Source organism: Schistocerca gregaria, chromosome 9 (assembly GCF_023897955.1).
Source record: "Schistocerca gregaria isolate iqSchGreg1 chromosome 9, iqSchGreg1.2, whole genome shotgun sequence".
NCBI classification, from domain to species: Eukaryota; Metazoa; Arthropoda; class Insecta; order Orthoptera; family Acrididae; genus Schistocerca; species Schistocerca gregaria.
In genome coordinates this window covers 92499825-92521399 of record NC_064928.1, presented here as the reverse complement: position 1 = coordinate 92521399, position 21575 = coordinate 92499825, and the positions used below count along the sequence as shown (strand labels likewise).

Sequence of the window (21575 nt, the reverse complement as noted above, 5' to 3'; positions counted from 1 at the left end):
TCGTGGCAGGCCGCATCAAACCAGTCAGTAGACTGATGACAAAAAAAAAAAAACACCAGACCTGGAGTTCTGAGTGACTTTACCAAACTCTACCCCTTGTCCTAAACCTCACCAGTCCTTTTCCTTCACCCCTCTTCCTTCCCCTTCAACCCTTCTGCCAGAAGAAGGTGCAACTGGCTCTGAAAGCTTTCAAAATTTAATACATTTTTATACGTGTACTCCTGGCTTCAGTTTTCCGAGATTCATTCACTGAGATCAGTTTCTCTTCACTCTGTGACGCCTGTTCCAGAGCATGATGAAGGAATTGCGGATGATACTGAAACAGCTGAATCTGTCATTAATATGTAGGTCTCTCCCATACAACAGCTTGGATTGCAGGGGTACACTAAGAGTTCTGCTGCCGCTTGGTAAGTAGATTTTTTGTAGCTACCCACTGACATTATATTTTCAAGACCTGAATATTTCCATTGGTATAAATTAATAGGATTCAAAGTTGCTTTTGGAGGAGAAGGATGAGAATTTTTAGTGTATGTTATGTAGACCCATAATCACTGGGCACCGCATATTTCCTATAAAATGGCTTTAGAACAATATTAACATGAATTTAAAGATTTAGTTGGCAATGATAAGGAAAAAAGAAAACAATCAACAGACAGTTTGCGTGGAATTCATTAATATGTTCATCAAGATGCACTTTGAGTAAAAGGATGAATATGGAGACATTGTATATTAATGCAAAGTAATGGACATGTAAGTTAAGTCATGGGGTGTGATTTTTTGAAACTGGTTCCAAGTCGCAGTGAAGTGTTAAATATGCAACACACTGCTCCATCTTGTTAGAAATTACTTTCTGTGAGTTTGACGTCATCCGGCTGCTCCACAAATGTAAAAAGAGGCCCGAATAAACTGTAGCGTCTATGGTCATATCAAAGAAAATGAGTCAGTAATCCTGGAACACACTTAACATTATCATCATCCAGTGGTGTTTCGTGGATGATATAGGGGTTTACATCAGCCCAGTGACTGCTTTTTTGTGATGTAACCCGACAGGTCAGTCCGTGCATCATCTGTAAACCAGTTTATGGAGATGCTGTCTGGACGTTGAATAAGAAACTCCTGAAATCGTAGACAATAAAATGTACTTTCCTCGTGATCTGTTTCTTGCAATGTTTGCCTCATGTGCACTCCATGTAATTGCAGTGCCTATTCCATCGCAACTCTCTGATATGTGCCATACAAAATGTCTGTCTCCTGGCTCAATTGACACAACAATTTCCTTGGGGAGTTGTCCAAGCATCTTCGAAACTTATCAGGAACATCTGCACTCGGTAATGGTTTATGATTATCACTGCCACTATTTAGTTCACCAGTCATCTCCATCTTTCTTTCAGTCAGTAAAATTGTTGCCTTTGTTGGTGCATCAGGCACATTGAATTCTCTCTGGGATGCCCATTGTGTTATATCCAATGAGTCTTGTCTTCCAGTTATGTTTTCACAATAAAAACCCAGTCTCGCAGTGTGTAAAGCCCATTTCTGCAACTAAAGACTGTTGTTGTTGTTGTTGTTGTTGTTGTTGTCGCCGTCGTCGTCAGTCCCGAGACTGGTTTGATGCAGCTCTCCATGCTACTCTATCCTGTGCAAGCTTCTTCATCTCCCAGTACTTACTGCAACCTACATCCTTCTGAATCTGCGTAGTGTATTCATCTTTTGGTCTCCCTCTACGATTTTTACCCTCCACACTGCCCTCCAATGCTAAATTTGTGATCCCTTGATGCCTCAGAACATGTCCTACCAACCGGTCCCTTCTTCTTGTCAAGTTGTGCCACAAACTCCTCCCCAATTCTGTTCAATACCTCCTCGTTGATTATGTGACCTACCCATCTAATCTTCAGCATTCTTCTGTAGCACCACATTTCGAAAGCTTGTATTCTCTTCTTATCCAAACTATTTATCATCCGTGTTTCACTTCCATACATGGCTACACTTCATACAAATACTTTCAGAAACAACTTCCTGACACTTAAATCTATACTCGACGTTAACGAATTTCTCTTCTTCAGAAACACTTTCCGTGCCATTGCCAGTCTACATTTTATATCCTCTCTACTTTGACCATTTTCAGTTATTTTGCTCCTCAAATAGCAAAACTCCTTTACTACTTGAAGTGTCTCATTTCCTAATCTAATTCTCTCAGCATCACCCAAATTAACTCGACTACATTCCATTACCCTCATTTTGCTTTTGTTAATGTTCATCTTATATCCTACTTTCAAGACACTGTCCATTCCGTTCAACTGCTCTTCCATTTCCTTTGCTGTCTCTGACAGAATTACAATGTCATCGGTGAACCTCAAAGTTTTTATTTCTTTTCCACAGATTTTAATACCTACTCCAAATTTTTCTTTTTTTTCCTTTAGTGCTTGCTCAATATACAGACTGAATAACATCGGAGAGAGGCTACAATCCTGTCTCATTCCCTTCCCAACCGCTGCTTCCCTTTCATGTCCCTCGACTGTTGTAACTGCCATCTGGTTTCTGTACAAATTGTAAATAGCTTTTCGCTCCCTGTGTTTTACCCCTGCCACCTTCAGAATTTGAAAGAGAGTATTCCAGTCTAATAGTCCAGGCTCATTTTCTCGTTATTGTCACGTGGTCCAAACTGCAACTGATGAGGCTACAAATGAACCAACACGCCGAGCAAGCACAGCACTGTACAGACAAAGAACCCTGTGTGTGGAAACAACAAATGGCAAGTCATACTTCAGATCATCCCAGAGCTATTGAGATCAGTAAAACAACTTTCCCATGAAGTAGTTCAGGTTTATACGGATCACCCTGTAGTTGAAGTTGTGTAACGCACCATTCAGTAGAACTGGATTTTCCTATTAGCTGGAAGTAACATTAAGGAATAAATGTACAAGAAAATAAGTGTAAAGTCGAGTGCTTGATGTGCACATAAGTGATTGAAAAATATTGATAAGCCTTCAGACGGTGTGCTCCTTTACTGCTGAATAGACATACACCTGCACAGCTACTCTAGGGTCGATGTCATTTAATATCGTTACTGCTTTAACGGCCGATAAAAGACTAGTAGCGGTAGTCGACAGTGAACACGTTGTCCGCAGGACGGTGGGGCCCTGTCTCCCAGGGGGACTGCTTCGTGCTGGCGTCAGACTACCTCAACTGCCTGGTGCACATCGTGGAGCTGGGCAATGGCCTGGTCACGTTCCAGGTGCGAGGCCTCGAGTTCCGTGGCACCTACTGCCAGCAGAGGGAGGTGGAGGCCATCTCGGAAGGAGTCGAGGATAATGACGGTAAGTTTTCTGTGGGGCGAGGGCTCTTTTCGTAGAGGGGAAGGAGCTTTCCCTCTCATCTTGTGTTGTATTACAACATCCAGGTTGATGATGTATTACACGAATTCCGGAACACATTTTATTACATTTGCGCACTGTCACCCAATGAATGTAATTTAGTGTTACAGAAAATCAGACTAGCATTTTGACTAGACGTAGAGCCTCCTATTAAATAGAGCTCGGCACTTCATTTTTAACAGTGTGAAATCAGTAAAAGTTAACGAAACTTTGTGCGTATCCCAGTGAAGTGTTAAAGGATGGCTGTTATTCACAGCATATGTAGGATGGTATCATATTCTGCAAGCACTGCAAACATAAGTATAATAACTACTCGCAATCACATTTGAAAAAAACTAACCACGTGTTTGAAGGCGTGTTGTTTACAAACAGCAGAAACAAAAGAATACCGACTGTTGGATCCCAAGGATAGCCAACACACTCGGGAATTAAAAAAAATCCCTAATATGCAATGTAGGGGATATAAAGATCTAAAATGTTTGCAGAAAGGTGGGTGACAGAAAAGTGGGCATGGCACATAAACACACGTGGTAGGAAAATGCTCTTTGAATGCTCGGGGGGGGAAAAAAAAAATAAAAAAAAAAAAAAAATCAGCAGAATCCTTTTCAGAGTACTTAAATAAAACCTTAGTCTATCGAAATATTATGAAAACTGAAAATCAATTTTTTTTCCCACCTGAACCACAGTGTGGTCCCCTTAATTGCCTGACAGAAGACAGAGGTTGCTGAGGGCTTTCATCCTTTTGGTTAAATGAGACCTGCTGTGAAAGAAAAGTGCCTGGAAAGTAGTGACAAGCAGTGAAATCTGTATAATAGAATAAACAGTAGGAAAGAGGTAGATAACAAGGATAGGAGGTGGGGAACTACTGACAGCTGTGTTTGACCCACTGTTTCAATCTTAAATGAATTCATGATGACTACAGTATCATAAGTAAAGAAGTTAAAATTAGGATGAGTTTTTATTAGAAAAGGATATGTTCTAGTGACAAGTACTGATGACATAAAAATAGGAGGACAGAAAGGATTTTTTGTGCTTAAATGTTTCTTATCGCAGAGCTGATGCTGCTAAATAGCTTTTAACTCAACAAACTCACTCTACCAGTTCTCATAAATATGGCAGGGTGTTGCTGCTGCGAGCCGGGCCACCTGCCACACATGTTGAGCGCCAACGCGGCCTTCTCCCAGCGCTGGCTCGCCTGGGAGGTCACTGCCACCAAGTACGTGCTAGAGGGGTACAGCATCTCGGACAACAGTGCCGTCTCCATGCTGCAGGTCTTCGACTTCCGCAAAGTCCTCATAACGTACTATGTCAAGGTGCGTGACTACAGCTTTGTATCTGGTAATCGCCAAACACTAATTTGTTTTTTTGTGAGTCTGTTTGATTGCCTATGAAATGCATCGCAAAAATTGTCTAAGTTAAATGGTTGCATTTGATATTAAACACATTCTTATATTTTTTCAGTATTCCAATACTGAGGGAAGTACCTGTCAGAAATATCAGCATATGACACATAGTGATAAAAAGAAACAAATGTACAGAATATTCAAAATTGGATGTAGTGTGCTACAACAATATTCTCATGTTTTAGTTATTGATTTGGGCAGTTCATTATCACTTCCGAAATTGCTAATGCTAAATCATGTTTCAAATATCTTTGTCATAAGTCCAGATGTAATTGCTGATGAAAGAATTTGTCAAACTGAGTTGTCTACTGACAAACTTCCTTGTTTCTGGTGGGGATAATGTTCAGTGGTGCTGTGACTGTCAAAGATACATTGCCTATCATACAGTAAACAAGACTTTAACATCCTTGCTGTATGCACATATAGCGTGTACTAATAAAAATATGTGCATTGGTAGAAATTTTCTTTGATGACGTTCATTGTAAAAATCAGAATCCAAGACATTAATATAACACTCCTACTAGGTTGTTAAGCTAAATATTAGTATGACCTGTGTTTAAAAAATACATAGGAGCATTTCGTAATGAGTATACTTTAATGCATATCTGATGGAAGTTTTGACACACACACACACACACACACACACACACACACACACACACACACACACACACACCAACCATGACTTGCTTATCTACAAATTAGACGAATGCAGGATTAAGGTCAGTCCTCTAAACTGGCTATCATCATACTTACACAACACAAAACAAAGGGTAACTATCATCTCAGACACAATGAATTATTACTCTAAATGGGGTATAGTATCTCAAGGTGTGTCTCAAGGCTCCATTTTGGGGCCAATCCTGTTCCTATTCTATGTAAATGACTTACCCATCAGTATAAATTCCCTGCCAGTTGTGTTTACAGATGATGCTTCTGTTTTAATTGAAGATGACAATGCAAAAAACATTCCAAACTCAATCGTAAGTACACTGGTACCTTAGAAAACTGTTTCCAATTAAATGAGTTGAAACTGAACATTGTAAAAATCCATATGGTACATTTCAAAACCAAACATTCAAAATGTGTGGAACTTCAAATGCAACATAACACTCAACCTATGAAAGAAATTGACACAGACAAATTTCTGGGACTAAATATGGACAAAATCTTAAGCTGCAATATGCGTATTGACTTCCTATCAAATAAACTAAGCAGTTTTGCATTTGCAATGCAAATACTAGCAAATCCCACTGACCTGACTACATAAAAAATTCCTCATCATAGTTATTTTGAATACATCATTAGATATGAGATAATTTTCTGGGGATGTTCAAGTAATATATCACGAATATTGAAACTACAAAAGAATGTTGTCTGATGCATGTGTACTGCATGGCAAACAGAGTCTTGTCGCTCATTATTTTGGAAACTACAAATCCTAACTGTTCCCTCCATATAAATTTATGAAATTTTAATCTTCCTCCACAGCAGACAAAAATTATTCGAGGAGGATCATTTTAAGCATACATTTAACACAAGAAACAAAAATAATTTTATGCTACCCACACACCAATTGAAATTATATGCACAGACTCCACAGTATTTGGCAATGACAATATACAACAGGTTTAACAGTCAAAAACATGTTTAATATGAAGCCAGAAATTTTAGAAAAAAGGCTACCACAGATACTGTGGGAGAAATGCTACTGAGCAAGGGGGAATTAAGTGTTGGATTTTATTGTGTGTGCATATAACAAAATTGTATTATTAACAATGTTATGAAAAGGAAAGTTGCTATTCACCATATAGCAGAGATGCTGAGTCCCAGATACGCACAACAAAAAGACTGTCACAAATAAAGCTTTCAGCCAGTAAGAAGGCCTTACTGTCCGAAAACTTTATTTGTAACAGTCTTTTTGTTGTTTGTATCTGGGACTCAGCATCTCTGCTATATGGTGAGTAGCAACTGTCCTTTTCATAATATTGTTACATTTCATCCTGGATTTTCCATTGTTTTGAAAATTGTATTATTGTTAGGATGCTGGTTGTTAACATCAGGTGTTCTTTGTTTATAGTGAAATTCTACCACAGTTTGATGTGTCTCCTGTACCTGAATCAAATGATTTAGATTATGTACAATATAAGACAAGTAAACCATAATTAACAATTCATCATTACAATATTGTCACAGTGAAGCTGTCATTAACTTGTATTTTGTAATTTCAATGTGTCACATCCTGATGTTCTAATAACATTTTAAAATAATAACCAGAAAACATTATTAAGTATTTGAATGTATGCTATGATAGGATAAGTAAAAGTTCAACTTCTACTGATCACATTCATTGAAACACATTGCTTCTTGTGCTGTACAATAGATGTGGCCAACAGAACCGCGGAAACAGAATAGCGTGCTAGGCTACCTGCTTGTTGAACCGTGCCTGTGCCCACTCCACGATACCACATCCTCCTGGTACAAGGGGTGTATTCACTACCCTGTTGCAGCGTATCCCAAACTGTTTTCCACAGAACACTGGTATTCTGTGGGAAGTGAATAAGTGCTCCAAGAAAAACTATTGATAACATGGTGATCCCCCCCCCCCCCCCCTCCTGCCCGTGATGATACTATTAGCCAACTCAGTAATGCAGATGAAGTAAATTAAGATCACAACTGCATGATAATTAAGGTTAATATCTTGGAACTCAGAATGCAGCGGTAAGAACTCGTCATGACTGCTTACTGATGTCAGTTTGTTTTACGTACTGTAGTAAATTATATTTCTTTGTGACCTTTTAACCCATACTTTCATGTTTAAAAAAATGATACTGTCAAACACTCAGTGCAGTGATACATCAGGAGAAACGAAAGAAAAACTAACTGAAAGTAATTGTGCTGTATATACGCTCACATAGAAACAATCTGCTCCAAATCAGTAAATAATATTCATATAAAAGCAGAAAAAAATTAAATTTCATCACACTCACTGAAGACATTTTTCAATGAAAGCAAAACAACCTAGGTTGACAAAGCTTTACTGGATTGCAGCATATAGCTAACTACACTCCTGGAAATTGAAATAAGAACACCGTGAATTCATTGTCCCAGGAAGGGGAAACTTTATTGACACATTCCTGGGGTCAGATACATCACATGATCACACTGACAGAACCACAGGCACATAGACACAGGCAACAGAGCATCCACAATGTCGGCACTAGTGCAGTGTATATCCACCTTTCGCAGCAATGCAGGCTGCTATTCTCCCATGGAGACGATCGTAGAGATGCTGGATGTAGTCCTGTGGAACGGCTTGCCATGCCATTTCCACCTGGCTCCTCAGTTGGACCAGCGTTCGTTCTGGACGTGCAGACCGCGTGAGACGACGCTTCATCCAGTCCCAAACATGCTCAATGGGGGACAGATCCGGAGATCTTGCTGGCCAGGGTAGTTGACTTACACCTTCTAGAGCACATTGGGTGGCACGGGATACATGCGGACGTGCATTGTCCTGTGGGAACAGCAAGTTCCCTTGCCAGTCTAGGAATGGTAGAACGATGGGTTCGATGACGGTTTGGATGTACCGTGCACTACTCAGTGTCCCCTCGACGATCACCAGAGGTGTACGGCCAGTGTAGGAGATCGCTCCCCACACCATGATGCCGGGTGTTGGCCCTGTGTGCCTCGGTCATATGGAGTCCTGATTGTGGCGCTCACCTGCACGGCGCCAAACACGCATACGACCATCATTGGCACCAAGGCAGAAGCGAATCTCATCGCTGAAGACGACACGTCTCCATTCGTCCCTCCATTCACGCCTGTCGTGACACCACTGGAGGTGGGCTGCACGATGTTGGGGCGTGAGCGGAAGACAGCCTAACGGTGTGCGGGACCGTAGCCCAGCTTCATGGAGACGGTTGCGAATGGTCCTCGCCGATACCCCAGGAGCAACAGTGTCCCTAATTTGCTGGGAAGTGGCGGTGCGGTCCCCTACGGCACTGCGTAGGATCCTACGGTCTTGGCGTGCATCCGTGCATCGCTGCGGTCCGGTCCCAGGTCGACGGGCACGTGCACCTTCCGCCGACCACTGGCGACAACATCGATGTACTGTGGAGACCTCACGCCCCACGTGTTGAGCAATTCGGCGGTACGTCCACCCGGCCTCCCGCATGCCCACTATACGCCCTCGCTCAAAGTCCGTCAACTGCACATACGGTTCACGTCCATGCTGTCGCGGCATGCTACCAGTGTTAATGACTGTGATGGAGCTCCGTATGCCACGGCAAACTGGCTGACACTGACGGCGGCGGTGCACAAATGCTGCGCAGCTAGCGCCATTCGACGGCCAACACCGCGGTTTCTGGTGTGTCCGCTGTGCCGTGCGTGTGATCATTGCTTGTACAGCCCTCTCGCAGTGTCCGGAGCAAGTATCTGACACATCGATGTCAATGTGTTCTGTTTTCCATTTCCAGGAGTGTATAATATTAATGAAACTTTTTACTTTCAGCAAACATGCAATAGTTAGTACTGTTTGCATTCATTTAGTCAGTACTGTATTATATGAAATATTTACTGAAAAATCATTCAACTGAGCTGCCACGCTACATTCTTGTGTTTGTTCCTCTCTCTCACTCCACAAGTCTTCTGTTTCCTCAGTGGATAAGTTGCTTTTAATCCACACATGATCTCAGAACCATAATAATTTTTACCTGATCATTATTAAAACACTAGGAAGAAAATTGTAAGTATTACTGTGTGAATCATGAATTTAAATTTCCAGAGTATAGTGTTCTATGCCATTCGCTCCCCACGCCTTCTGGAATGGCTGACTTCGGAGACGATCCTAGATGCTCTGAGGCCGACACTCGACAGATCTTTTGTCGATTTGGACCCCGTGTTCAACATGAATATAGATGAGGACTACGATTTCCGTGCATCTGGGATTACACGGACCAGTTTCTGCAATGTGTACCTCGAGTGGATTCACTTCTGTGCCAGTAAGAGGAAGGTTGGTATCTTGTGATAATTAGTGCTTCCATGTTTTGAGACAATGCTTCCATTCATTAGAGCTCTTCTGAGTGTACTTATACACAACCCATCATTCATTTGTTGGTGAGTGATTGCTTGTCCTCTGTGTTATTGTTTCCATTAAGAAACTAAGAAATTATTTGAAATAGAGTTGTGATATTTAAATGCTCTGGAACACAATATTGAACATTTCTCCAGGACAGGTTAGTGAGGAGGAGGCAGGAAAATTCTTGACATAGGTTCATATTATTGTGGGAGGGTCAGAAATGGCAAACACCAAAGCCCAGAAATCATCCATTAGCAGATTGGGTGTATTGCCATTCTGTGAAAACACAAAATGCTGAACTCAGTGACAACATAGTCTTTTTACAACCCTACGTTCCTCAGCTGCGATATTGGAGCACTTTGTGTACCAGACTGTTCTTTGGAATCCTGATGCGGGGATGTCCATTAATTAAATGAGATCAAAATGAGAGAGGGGGACCTGTAATAAGACAACAGGAAATATCTTTTAAAGGGGGAGGAGCAAAGAAAATCTCACATTAGTTTTTTTAATTCAAGGAATCTACATTATTAAAATGAATAACATTTTATTTTATAAAATTATTCTTTAGCATAGACAATATTAAAATTCCCACCAATATGAACTGAATGCATGCCTGGGATTCCTTGATTTGAAATGAGCTCTGTGCAAGTTTTGGATTCCATTCGAGGAGTTGCATGCCATGTGGTTCAATATCACTGTCAGTCAATGCGTTAGTCATGATATTGTGCAAAGCATACAAAGCAAATGTTATTGTGTTCAAAAATTTGTATCAAAACTTTTACAATGCGTATGTTAAGTGATATCTTGATAAGTTGAAACAAACGTACCAGCAAGAAGTTAATAGTTTGTAGAAGGAAACGAAGCTGAAGTTCAGTGACAAGAATACTCTTAGTGATCACATAAATGAAAAGATTGAAAACTATATAATCTAAAGTTCAAAGGAAGGTACAAACAATATTGTATTTCATCTGCAAAGTAAGTAAAGTTTCAGTGATATTTAATGTACATTGTATATCAATAACAGATCCGTTTTTTTAGGGTTCCATCAAAACACTTAATACTATTTTCATGGAGCATTTTTGTCCATATACCTATTTGTATGTCTGTCCGTCCAAATACAAACCAGGGTTAGAATGTTTAAAATGAAGTGTTTTTAATCATGTATTAAAAATATTGTTTAATAAACTTTCTCAATCTGTGTTCCACATTTTTTTGTGAAATTCTAGCTGAAAATGACAACTACATTTAAGGTGCACTATAACAAGTTTAATTTAAGTACCTGTCTCGAAAGCTGCCAGATAGCAGAAAATATTCAGAGAATATCCATAATAAGAAGAAATAACATTTATAAAATTAATTTAAGCAACAAGTTGGTGTTTTTAATGGTATGAAACAAAAATGTGAACATATAAAATAAATTTAATTGTTTAAAGATAGTAAGGTAAACCTCACATAAAGCATGCGGACGCCACCCCCACCCCACTCAAAATAAATAAATAAAATAATAAAATAAAATGGCGCCAGACCCTCCTGTAATTAACGGATGTCCCCCAACTTTCTGATGACACTTTAATTTTTAATTTGTACTTCTGTATACCATTTCTTTTATGTGACATTGTTTTCTTACTTTTTCTCACCTCTCATTCTGTTGCGGAAAGATATGTCCCTTTGGGTGTTGTTTGTTCTGATGGAGAAGCCAACATTCACTTGCATGGAGAAGAGCTGGTTTTGATAAGACATTGGGAAAACTTTGGTAATTTTTGTTATATAGGCATTAGACCATGGTTTGACAAGAAAGGGTCGAAGATATCTCTAGCACTAGGAGATGAAATGCTAGGCACAGAGATATGCATAATCCCCATGTAACAAGACTCACCAAGGTGTAAGTACATGCCATGAAAGCCTATGGCTATGAAATCTGATATGTTTTTCATTTATTTACCTGTTTTTTAGTATTCCATTAGAAATAAATGTCTTGTAATAAATAGCCAGAATTTGACTGGGTAATGCACATTCTATTTTTAAATTAATGCCTTCATTATCCCTTTGTCTCTGTCTTGGGTGGTTTGGCATTGTGTAGCCATAATACTAAGAATACTGTGTTACATTATAGTGGCAGTACACCTGTGTACTTTTAGTGAGATGCTCACAGTAATAGACACGTAGGTTGTCTTTGATATCCAGATTTGTTCAGTGTTTGTGTACGGCACTCTTTTAGGAAGCAGAGATTGCGAGAAAAGCTAGCAGCAGCGGTGCCGAGGCATCCAGTTCGGAGACACTGTTGGCGCAGTTGTCGGATCGAGGACGCGACTCGACGTTGGTGTCCCTGTGCTTCGCGTTGAGTCTGCTCGGGAGACGAACGCTTGGGGCTGCCTCACATAACACTGTCTCAAGGTATTTGATGCATTCAGGTATTTCTGTGTGACTGTTGACGTGTGTGATGGATAATCGTAATGTTTTAATTATCACTAAAAAAAGAAAAAGAAAATCAAACTGCGGGAACAAAAGTCTTTCTTTACATATTCACTCTTCTGTGCGACAAATTTTTCCCGATAGTAGATGACACTGGGGAGGCTTTGGTTATGTAAATCTGCATTTTGGCTGATCGGCAAACATCCTACCTGGAAAATCACCTAGTTGTGCTGGAGATTACTGCCATGCAGTGGTTTCTTTATCTGAGTCATTGTGTGCCATGTCAGGAGAATATAAGGCTGGAGCAAAATTGGCAACCCAAAGAAGCAGCATGTCTGACAGTGTGCTTTGTGTAATGAGTTGAGGCATTGCCATGGTGCAAAAATGGCCCAGTTTCCTGTGACACTGTATACTGACAGACTCCCTTAATATTGCCAGGAGATTGTGGTAGCATGTTACTGTTACAGACAGTCTGTTAACATCAGATTGGACATAATCTGTTAATGCCAGATTATGACTGTCACAAAAAAAAAATAGTCTACATCACATAGCTCGATTACGGCTGGATCTTCGCCTTTTTTTGGTGGTGGTAAATCCACTCATTTCCACTGCTTGCTTGGCTCCTTTCCTGAGGTTGTAGGGACACGCCCAGATGTTGCCTCTAGCGATTAGGTGGTTAAAGGAGCCATCTGGATTGTTCTGACATTTTTACAACATTAGTTTTGGTGCTTTGTTTCTGCTTTTGAGTGGGCGAAAGTAGCAGGCAGTGACCTTTGTCGTGTAAAGAATATCGTGCAAGGTGTTGCAAACTGATTTTTGTATTTTCCACTATCACCTCGATTCTGATTTGCCAGTCTCACAGCACTTGGAACCCCACTTCTCTTGAAAATTTCAGTTTCTTCACAAAGAGTTGCTCTGCCATGCCATCTCTCATTGTTCAAACTTATTTAATCAAACTTGAAGCATATGTGCCTCCAAACCACTGCCTCTTATAATGATGTATTGTTGTCCTACAGATTTAGTGTATCGGGCCGAATAGCTACGGCCTTGCTCCCCGTCAAATACAGAAAATGAATTGCCGCACGATAGTCCACTTTATCAGTGGCCTGTGCCATTTGGTTTTCACTCCTCAGTAGTATGTTGAGATACTTAGGGCTAGGGAGTTTGATGTGTACCAGGAATGCAGACATTTGTATGCAAACAAACAAAAAATTAATCACAAAAGTTTAGTTTTTTGAGGTCATAATTACAACTTTGGCTATGTATGACTACTGTAGGACTTTGTAAATAAAATAGAAAGAAACTTCCAAATGGGAAAAATATATTAAAAACAAAGATTCCAAGACTTACCAAGCGGGAAAGCACCGGTAGATAGGCACAATGAATAAAACACACAAACACACACACACACAGAATTTCGAGCTTTCGCAATCAGCGGCTGCTTCATCAGGAAAGAGAGAAGGAAAAGGAAAGGTGAAAGGATGTGGGTTTTAAGGGAGAGGGTAAGGAGTCATTCCAATCCCGGGAGCGGAAAGACTTCCCTTAGGGGGAAAAAAGGACAGCCTCTTTCCTGACGAAGCAGCTGCCGGTTGCAAAAGCTCGAAATTCTGTGAGTGTGTGTGTGTGTTTGTGTGTTTGTGTGTTTTATTCATTGTGCCTATCTACCGGTGCTTTCCCGCTTGGTAAGTTTTGGAATCTTTGTTTTTAATATACTGTAGGACTTTGTTGTATTAGTTGAGCATTCTCTGACAACAAACAGGAAAAGTTGTTTTGTGAACTTGTATATTGTGGTAATTTGTGTTGTTTTTCCCCACCTTTGCCATGGCAAACAGTTTTATTTTTATTCTTGCTCATACTACCCATGTCAATGTAGCCAATTTCTTTTCATTTTCATTTATTTACTTTTGTGGTCTTCTGTTTCCGGCAGTTCCTTTTCCTTTAATCCCCATTTCCAAAGCCGTTCCATTATGTAATTTGTGTTTCAGTTCAGCTGCAAACAATACAATCACACTTATCTAACGTAGGGAAAGAAACTACGTGAACAGATTTCTTGTGTTTTTTAATTTGCAAACTGGTTAAGTATGCTCTTGTTTCAAGGTTGGAAATTTTGTACAGCCTGAAACTGTTTTATTTGAGGTACTTTATTTTTTTTGTTCAGGTATTGTAACTGGATGTTTTAATTTGGCAAAATGATTTGCATTTCAGAGATATCTAGTGATAGAGAATTTAGTGTGTGTGTGTGTGTGTGTGTGTGTGTGTGTGTGTGTGTGTGTGTGTGTGTTATAGAGTTTTCACTGGAAATTTTTCTTAGCATGTGCTTTTTATACAGTACCCACAATCATTTCAATTATAGGTGTCTGGCTAAAATTGTGTTCTATACTATGAAAAAGATTCCTGTAAAATGACAAGTTTTTGTGTTTTGCAGTGTGGAGTTCTTCTTGTACGGCCTGCACGCACTTTTCAAAGGAGACTTCCGGATAACATCTGTGAGGGATGAGTGGATATTCTCAGACATGGAGCTCCTGAGGAAGGTGGTAGCACCCGGAGTGCGGATGTCCCTGAAGCTTCACCAGGTAAACACTTATCTCTAGTACAGTTGCTGTGAGAATCCCTTTGCTTTTGTGGCAGCATCTACATCTAAGTTTGTAGGTAAATTCTGGTAGAATGTAAATACTTTTGAATTAAAGGAGACTACCCGCCAAATAGCAGAAGCATTGAATCAGTAACAGCTACACACAAAAAGAAAGAAAACTTGCTAGCTTTTGGAGTAATCCTTTTTTGAGATAGAGTACAAATACACATAGAAAATGTGAACACACTTAGCCGAATAGCCTCTATCTTGGATACTGACTTCCACCTCTGATGGCTCCATCCACACCTCTGTCTACATTAAACCCACTAACCGACGACTGTCCAGAATGCTGTTAGTCCACGAAGGCCTTCACAGACAGGCTCTACCCCCTGAACCTAGTTTGCAAACAGCTTTCCTCTGCCATATCCTCACACACCCCAGTCCTCCTACCACCCCAAGAATTATCCACAAAGGAACACCCTCCTCGTCACACAATATCATCATCTACTGGAACAGCTGAACCGTGTCCTTCATCAGGGCTTCAATTCTCTCTCATTGTGTCCTAAAATAAGGGACATTCTTTCCGAGATCCATTCCACCCACTCTGAAAGCAGTGTTCTGGCACCCATCCGATGTACAGAACATCCTAGCCCATCCCTATATCGCCGTCACTCCTAACCTCTCTCCGTGGATCCATATCATTGTGGAAGATTAAGGTGCAAGACCTGCCCAGTACACTCACCCAGCACTTAGTGCTCCAGTCCTGTTGCAGGCTTATACTGCTCTATCAGAGGCTGGGCCATTTGTGGAAGCAGCTGTGTCATACACAAACACTACACAGCTCTTTATTTCAGTATGATTAGCAATTAGCTGTCGACCAAACTGTTGGCAAGAACAAAGTTGACCACCTGGCGTCACAATATGCAGCTGATCGTAACATGCCAGGGTGTATATGCCCTGGGACAACCAGGAAATCTGGGAAAAACCTGGGAATTTTTTCATCTGGGAGAAAACTGGGGAATTTTTTAGAATTTTGGGAATTTTTCTTTGTTTTAGTTTTTACTTAAATTTTTATAATTTTGGTTGATAAGGATTGACACTCTAACAAAGAATTTTACTGTTCCTGCTACTGGACAATAATACTGCAGCCATTAAACATATACAAGAGGAAAAAAGATAAATAAAATTGAAGTTGAAAAGGAAATGCACCATTTACAACAACAAAACACACTGCATACACAAGCATCTGCCAACAACAAACTGTATCAAAGGCTTTAGGAGAAAGTCCATGTAATACTTCGTAAGAACAAACTGCTTCCGATGAGCATGACACCACTACTATTTACATTAGGTTTGTTTGAGCAGTTGCCAGTGAACTCGTGCACATGTGCAGTCGAGTCACATATGAGCAGTACCTTTTCCCACATCTGGCTACTTGATGTGTGGCTGTTGTATGTATTGGCAGTAGTAACAAGCAGCCAGATGCTACCCAGTAAAGTTTCTAGTGTGCATGCCAAGCTGCCAGATTTGCGTGTGTGCAGAGCAATCTGGGTTGTCATGGGGGTGGGGTAGTCTGCATGATCTGTGCGTACATTTAGTGATTTTGCTGTCTCCTCTTTGTTGACAGTTCTCACATAAAATGAAAACAAGATTGATTTCTGTGGCTGGCAGCTGTCAAGTGAATTAAACCAAATAAGGCTAAAATATGTTATCAGTTTCAGTTTTGTGATTTTATTATATTTTCATGTTTTTGGCAGTTGATTATTAATCGTCTTGCAGAACAGTGAAGTCATTTCCATTGGTTTGCTAAAGAAATTTGGATTTTGCTAATCTTTTCCACCGAGGCAATCAATTTATTCTACACTATTGGCTAGTATCAGCTGTTTGTGAATTTCAAGTGCACGTTTTCATCTTCTGGCATGTATGACATTATTCCGTAATAAAGAACCAAACATGAGGTTATATAGTACTGTTCGTTTAAGAACATTTACATCTGGAAAAACCACTCTGAGAGGATTAATACCAGGTTGGTGCCTACTTCATTATGAATATGGACATACAAATGTGCACTTTAAGCCAAATTATGCATTCTAATATGGTTTATGAGATTCCAATCCTCTTGGAGTATCCTCTGATGTCATGTTTCCTCTATGATGTAATGTAAGACCTCTTGATGCTTTATGCGTGCAAACATATGGCCTTCATACATCATCGTTGGTGCACGTGTGTGGAATGTCTGTTTTCTGGTGCTCTCTAGCAACTGCTGAAATGTACCTAGATCTAACAGGCCGTGGTGAAATATTGTGAATGATGGTTTAAGTAGCATTACTTTCAAAGTAAATATCCTTTTACGCAAGATGAATTATGTTATGTGTGAGAATCTGTGATGACTTTCTTAAACCTCAGAGCGTTTGGCACTCATTTCAAACTTCAGTTTTCGAGGACCAGCCACATAGAAGAATTTTGGAGCCAGAAGACCAGACATTATATCATTATTTAAAATATTATGCCACATTTGTTTGATGTAACTTAAAGTGTAACACACACACAAAAAGACCATTATTATATGTGAAAGATTATTAATCTTTGAAACCAGTATTATATTTGAAGCCCGCATCTCGTGGTCGTGCGGTAGCATTCTCGCTTCCCACGCCCGGGTTCCCGGGTTCGATTCCTGGCGGGGTCAGGGATTTTCTCTGCCTCGTGATGGCTGGGTGTTGTTTGATGTCCTTAGGTTAGTTAGGTTTAAGTAGTTCTAAGTTCTAGGGAACTGATGACCATAGATGTTAAGTCCCATAGTGCTCAGAGCCATTTGAACCATTTTATATTTGAAAGCTAGCTTTTCTTGTTGATACACTATGTTTATTAATTTAAACCATCAGCTTTTCATATTTGTGTATTTGTGCTACTTAACAGTGATGTTGCTGAAGATTGCCTACATCGTGTGTCCTATGCTCTGAATACCTGTTGTCATGAGCTATCGAGATCACATAATATGAGCCATCATTGTTTTACAAAATTGCAACGCAATCTTGATTTTAGTGCTATGGAAACTAATTTGCTGTGTTTGGTGGAATTATATTCTAAAGTGCTGGAAAGCTCTGAGACGGTGTGTGAAACCATAACCATTCAAATGATTGATAAGTTTTACTGTCCTGAGAGAAAGTAAACTGTCATTTAACATGAAAAAACTGTATTTTCCCCAGTTGTAAAGTCTATTATTAATTATTCTTCTTCACTTAATATTGATTCTTAAAACTTTGTAAGTAGGCTTTCACGAGATTGTCAGCATCTATCTTCAAGCATCTGCAAGTTCAGATTTTGTAGCATGTTGATGATGCTCTCACAAGAGTTGAGCAACTTTGTGGTTATTCATGCTACCCCATTTCTATATACATTTAATCTGCTCTGTTGGTCCTGTTTGGAATGCATCCCTGGACTAGGGACATCTCAGCTCCTGTTAAAGTAGTGAGCATTGCTGTCTGACCGTGGAAGTTTGCTGTTAACAGAATTAATTTTATTGACAATGAGAAGGAGAAAGCAGTGACAGCACAGAAAGATAAGAAGATGGAATATGCAAGCAAATTGTTAAAGCTGAGCAGACTGATGCTTTTTAAATTATGTTAAGATGAAACGGTGCTGAGATGAGTGGAAGTGGAAGTATTTACCACAAAGAAAAGAAAAGGCAACAAAGTGCACATAGTAAATATTCAATTGACGATATGGATAAATGTGTTATTAGGCAGAAATATCTCTGATGTTACAAACAATACTAGGAAATGCCAACCTTGTGAGAATTTCACAGCTTATTTTCTACAGAACTGGACTTCAAAGCTAGAAAAGAAATTCCGTCATGAAAATAAGGAGGGGTATCACAGAATGTACTGAATGGTGATGTGGTTCAAGGCACCAGATATCTCACTTTATAGCCATTTATTCCGATAGGCATCCATCTGAGTGATTCAGTGAGTTGCATTTAGCCATCATCCATTAAAAACATCGCAGTCTGTGAAACAGATATGTAAGGTCAGAAGTTAGTTAGTATACTTTGTGGGTGGTTGGTTCAATCCTAGACGAAAGCAATTTTTTTTTCCTTTTTTCTTTATTTTTGCACTACTTTTTTATTTTGAAAACAGCGGATAACTGCCTATGTTATGTTGCTTATAAATTAAATCACAAATAAAAAAGTGATCTCGTGTGTAATACACAGGAAGGCTCATTCAAATTTATTTATCATGTTACAATTATAATTTTTAGAGTCATAGGAACATTGATAACAAATTGTTCTTGCACCATTAATGTTACATGAAAGATACTGTGGTACAGAGACATTAAACTTTCAAAACAAATTATGGGGAAAATTACATTGATAACATTCTGCGATATTGACTTTCGGGTATTAATTTTGGGGCCATAAACCAGCTTCTGACTTAAATTCAGCAGTCTTCTCCCTTACTTTTAGTCAGATAAACCAACGTATTTTGATGCTGACAAAAATTATGAAATAAAATTATTGTACGACAGGCATCGAACAAGAACGTACAGCATAGTGTGGTGTAACCTTCTGTGTCATAATACCTTCATGCAGTTATTGATTTCACTGTTGAACTTATGTTGGACTACTCTGACTTTGTTCTCATTGCTGTAATATTCAAAATTGCTACACAATATTACTGAGAATAATTTGTGATACTGTTATTGAGTTAACAATTCATATATTCTTTTTCTTACTACGCACATGAACTGTTATACATGTCAACCAGTGTATTTTATATATAGTCTGTATATGTATTTCTTACCACAGATCTGAAGATGGTGTGATTTTGAAATGACAGGAATATAGAAAAATTATTCATGATCAGGACCTCACTACATATCAATGAGCGCTTGATCTGTGTACTGTGTGGTGTGAACACTTCACGTATGATATGACAATCAATCAAGATGGTTAAAATGTAAAAAGTGTTTTGTTTATAATCATTTATGTGTAGAGAATAATTTTTTGACTGGGCAAATTAGGTCAGTCTCAGATCTGGTATATGACCACTATTATTTTTGCTGTTTTCATGAAACAGTTGTTTCCGGAGTTGAAATTAAACTTGCCCGTGTTTGCAGGACCACTTCATGGCCCCAGATGAGTACGAAGAGCCTGCTGCTTTGTACGAGGCCATCTCCCAGCATGAGGAGAAGCTTGTAATCTCTCACGAGGGTGATCCTGTCTGGCGGAATGCCGTCCTGTCGGGAACTCCTTCACTCCTAGCTCTCAGGTATCCATCTGAGATGCTATTTGCAAACAGCCCTCATGAATTTTGCTACAATGTCATGAGAAAAAGTAGTCTTGTTATTGTTTGTTCCCATCTCTAACTTACTACAGTTAAAAAGCGTTTTTCACCAGACACATTTAGTTTTTATTTACAAACCATCTTCAGTAGTCTCTCTGTAAATATTGGACTGGATACATAATAAGTTTCTACATTTTCCTGTTTATAGATTTCAAAATGTTTTTCTTTATAAATTCAGTGTATAATTTAGTAATGATGTTTATTCATCTTTCTTACATCTTGTGAAGTTGACAGCTTTTTGCCTTGTTGTTTGAAGTGGTTAAAATCAAATGCTGTCAACTTGAGAACAAGTAAAAAAGATGAGTAAACCCCGTAAGTACATTATATCCCAGATTTATAAAGAAGAGAAATGGTTTTTAATCTGTAAGTAGCAAAATGTAGAAACATTATGTATCCAATACTACATTTACCGAATGACTACTGAAGATTGTTTATAGTTAACACCAAAATGCATCTGGCAAAAGACACTCTTTAATTTATGCTTAAGATGAGTAAAAACAGTAATAATTGATTTGTAACAGCTATTGCAGTGGACAGTCATGCAATCAAAGAAAATAATTCTGGTTTTGAGTGTAATGTTAAATGTACATAACACTTCAATAGTTGTGATGTGTGAGGTTTTACAAGTATACTTACCAGAAGGTGTATTTCAGGCTGACCAGCCAGATTGATGATTCTGTTGTTCTGCACAGAATTCCTGAAAAAACCTTTAAAATATGATTCAAAGGACAAGTTGGTGTTAGAAAAAATGGCCTTCATGCATAAAAATCAAACAGTGTACAACTTTGCTTTCAGTGACATTTTCTTGACATCGACCTTTCTACAATTGGGTTGTTTTCTATATATTCACAGTCAGAAGTTTACAAGATAAAAACTAGTGTTGCTATAATACTATTTTTAGTTGTAAAACATTTTTCTTATTCTTATTAATTACACCCAACCTCAGTGCATCTGTGTAGGTATGCTATCTTACTTGCCGGGCATTCGCAGGAGCTGCAAATGTGTGACACTTTATGCAAGTCGCCCGCTCAACTTACGGCATATGAAATTAACTATCTCAGAAGGAAAATGCTCCTGAGAAAAATCATAAAATTACGGAGAGACAGAATGTGTACCCATCACTTACTTTCATGAGATGTGTGTTGCTACTGGTACTTTCCCTTCATGATTCAGGTTGATTGGAGTGAAAAAATGTTGAACCAGTTTATATAAACATTTAAAACCTTTCTGAAAATTAAGCAATTCCTTAGCAATACAAAAAGCTACTTTGAATGGGACAATTGTGTAGCCTTTTAACTTCTGCTTCTCCATTTTTCAATTAGAATTGACAGCATTTAACCTTTTCGAGCACTTCTTTAATTAAAAAATATTGAATGTGAACAATTGTTGAGACAGTTA

General features: G+C 39.1%; 1 protein-coding gene across 6 annotated transcripts in view; it reads left to right on the top strand.

Moving 5' to 3' along the window:
* LOC126292314 (pecanex-like protein 1) overlaps nucleotides 1–21575 on the top strand; it is a 274150-nt gene that overhangs the window by 206753 nt on the left and 45822 nt on the right. For all 6 annotated transcript variants that reach the window (XM_049986247.1, XM_049986250.1, XM_049986251.1 and 3 more), the window contains 6 exons: nucleotides 3126–3314; nucleotides 4491–4684; nucleotides 9558–9785; nucleotides 12070–12245; nucleotides 14689–14836; nucleotides 19951–20102. In XM_049986247.1, the coding sequence (XP_049842204.1) occupies nucleotides 3126–3314; nucleotides 4491–4684; nucleotides 9558–9785; nucleotides 12070–12245; nucleotides 14689–14836; nucleotides 19951–20102 (1087 nt within the window). The remainder of the gene's footprint in view (nucleotides 1–3125; nucleotides 3315–4490; nucleotides 4685–9557; nucleotides 9786–12069; nucleotides 12246–14688; nucleotides 14837–19950; nucleotides 20103–21575) is intronic.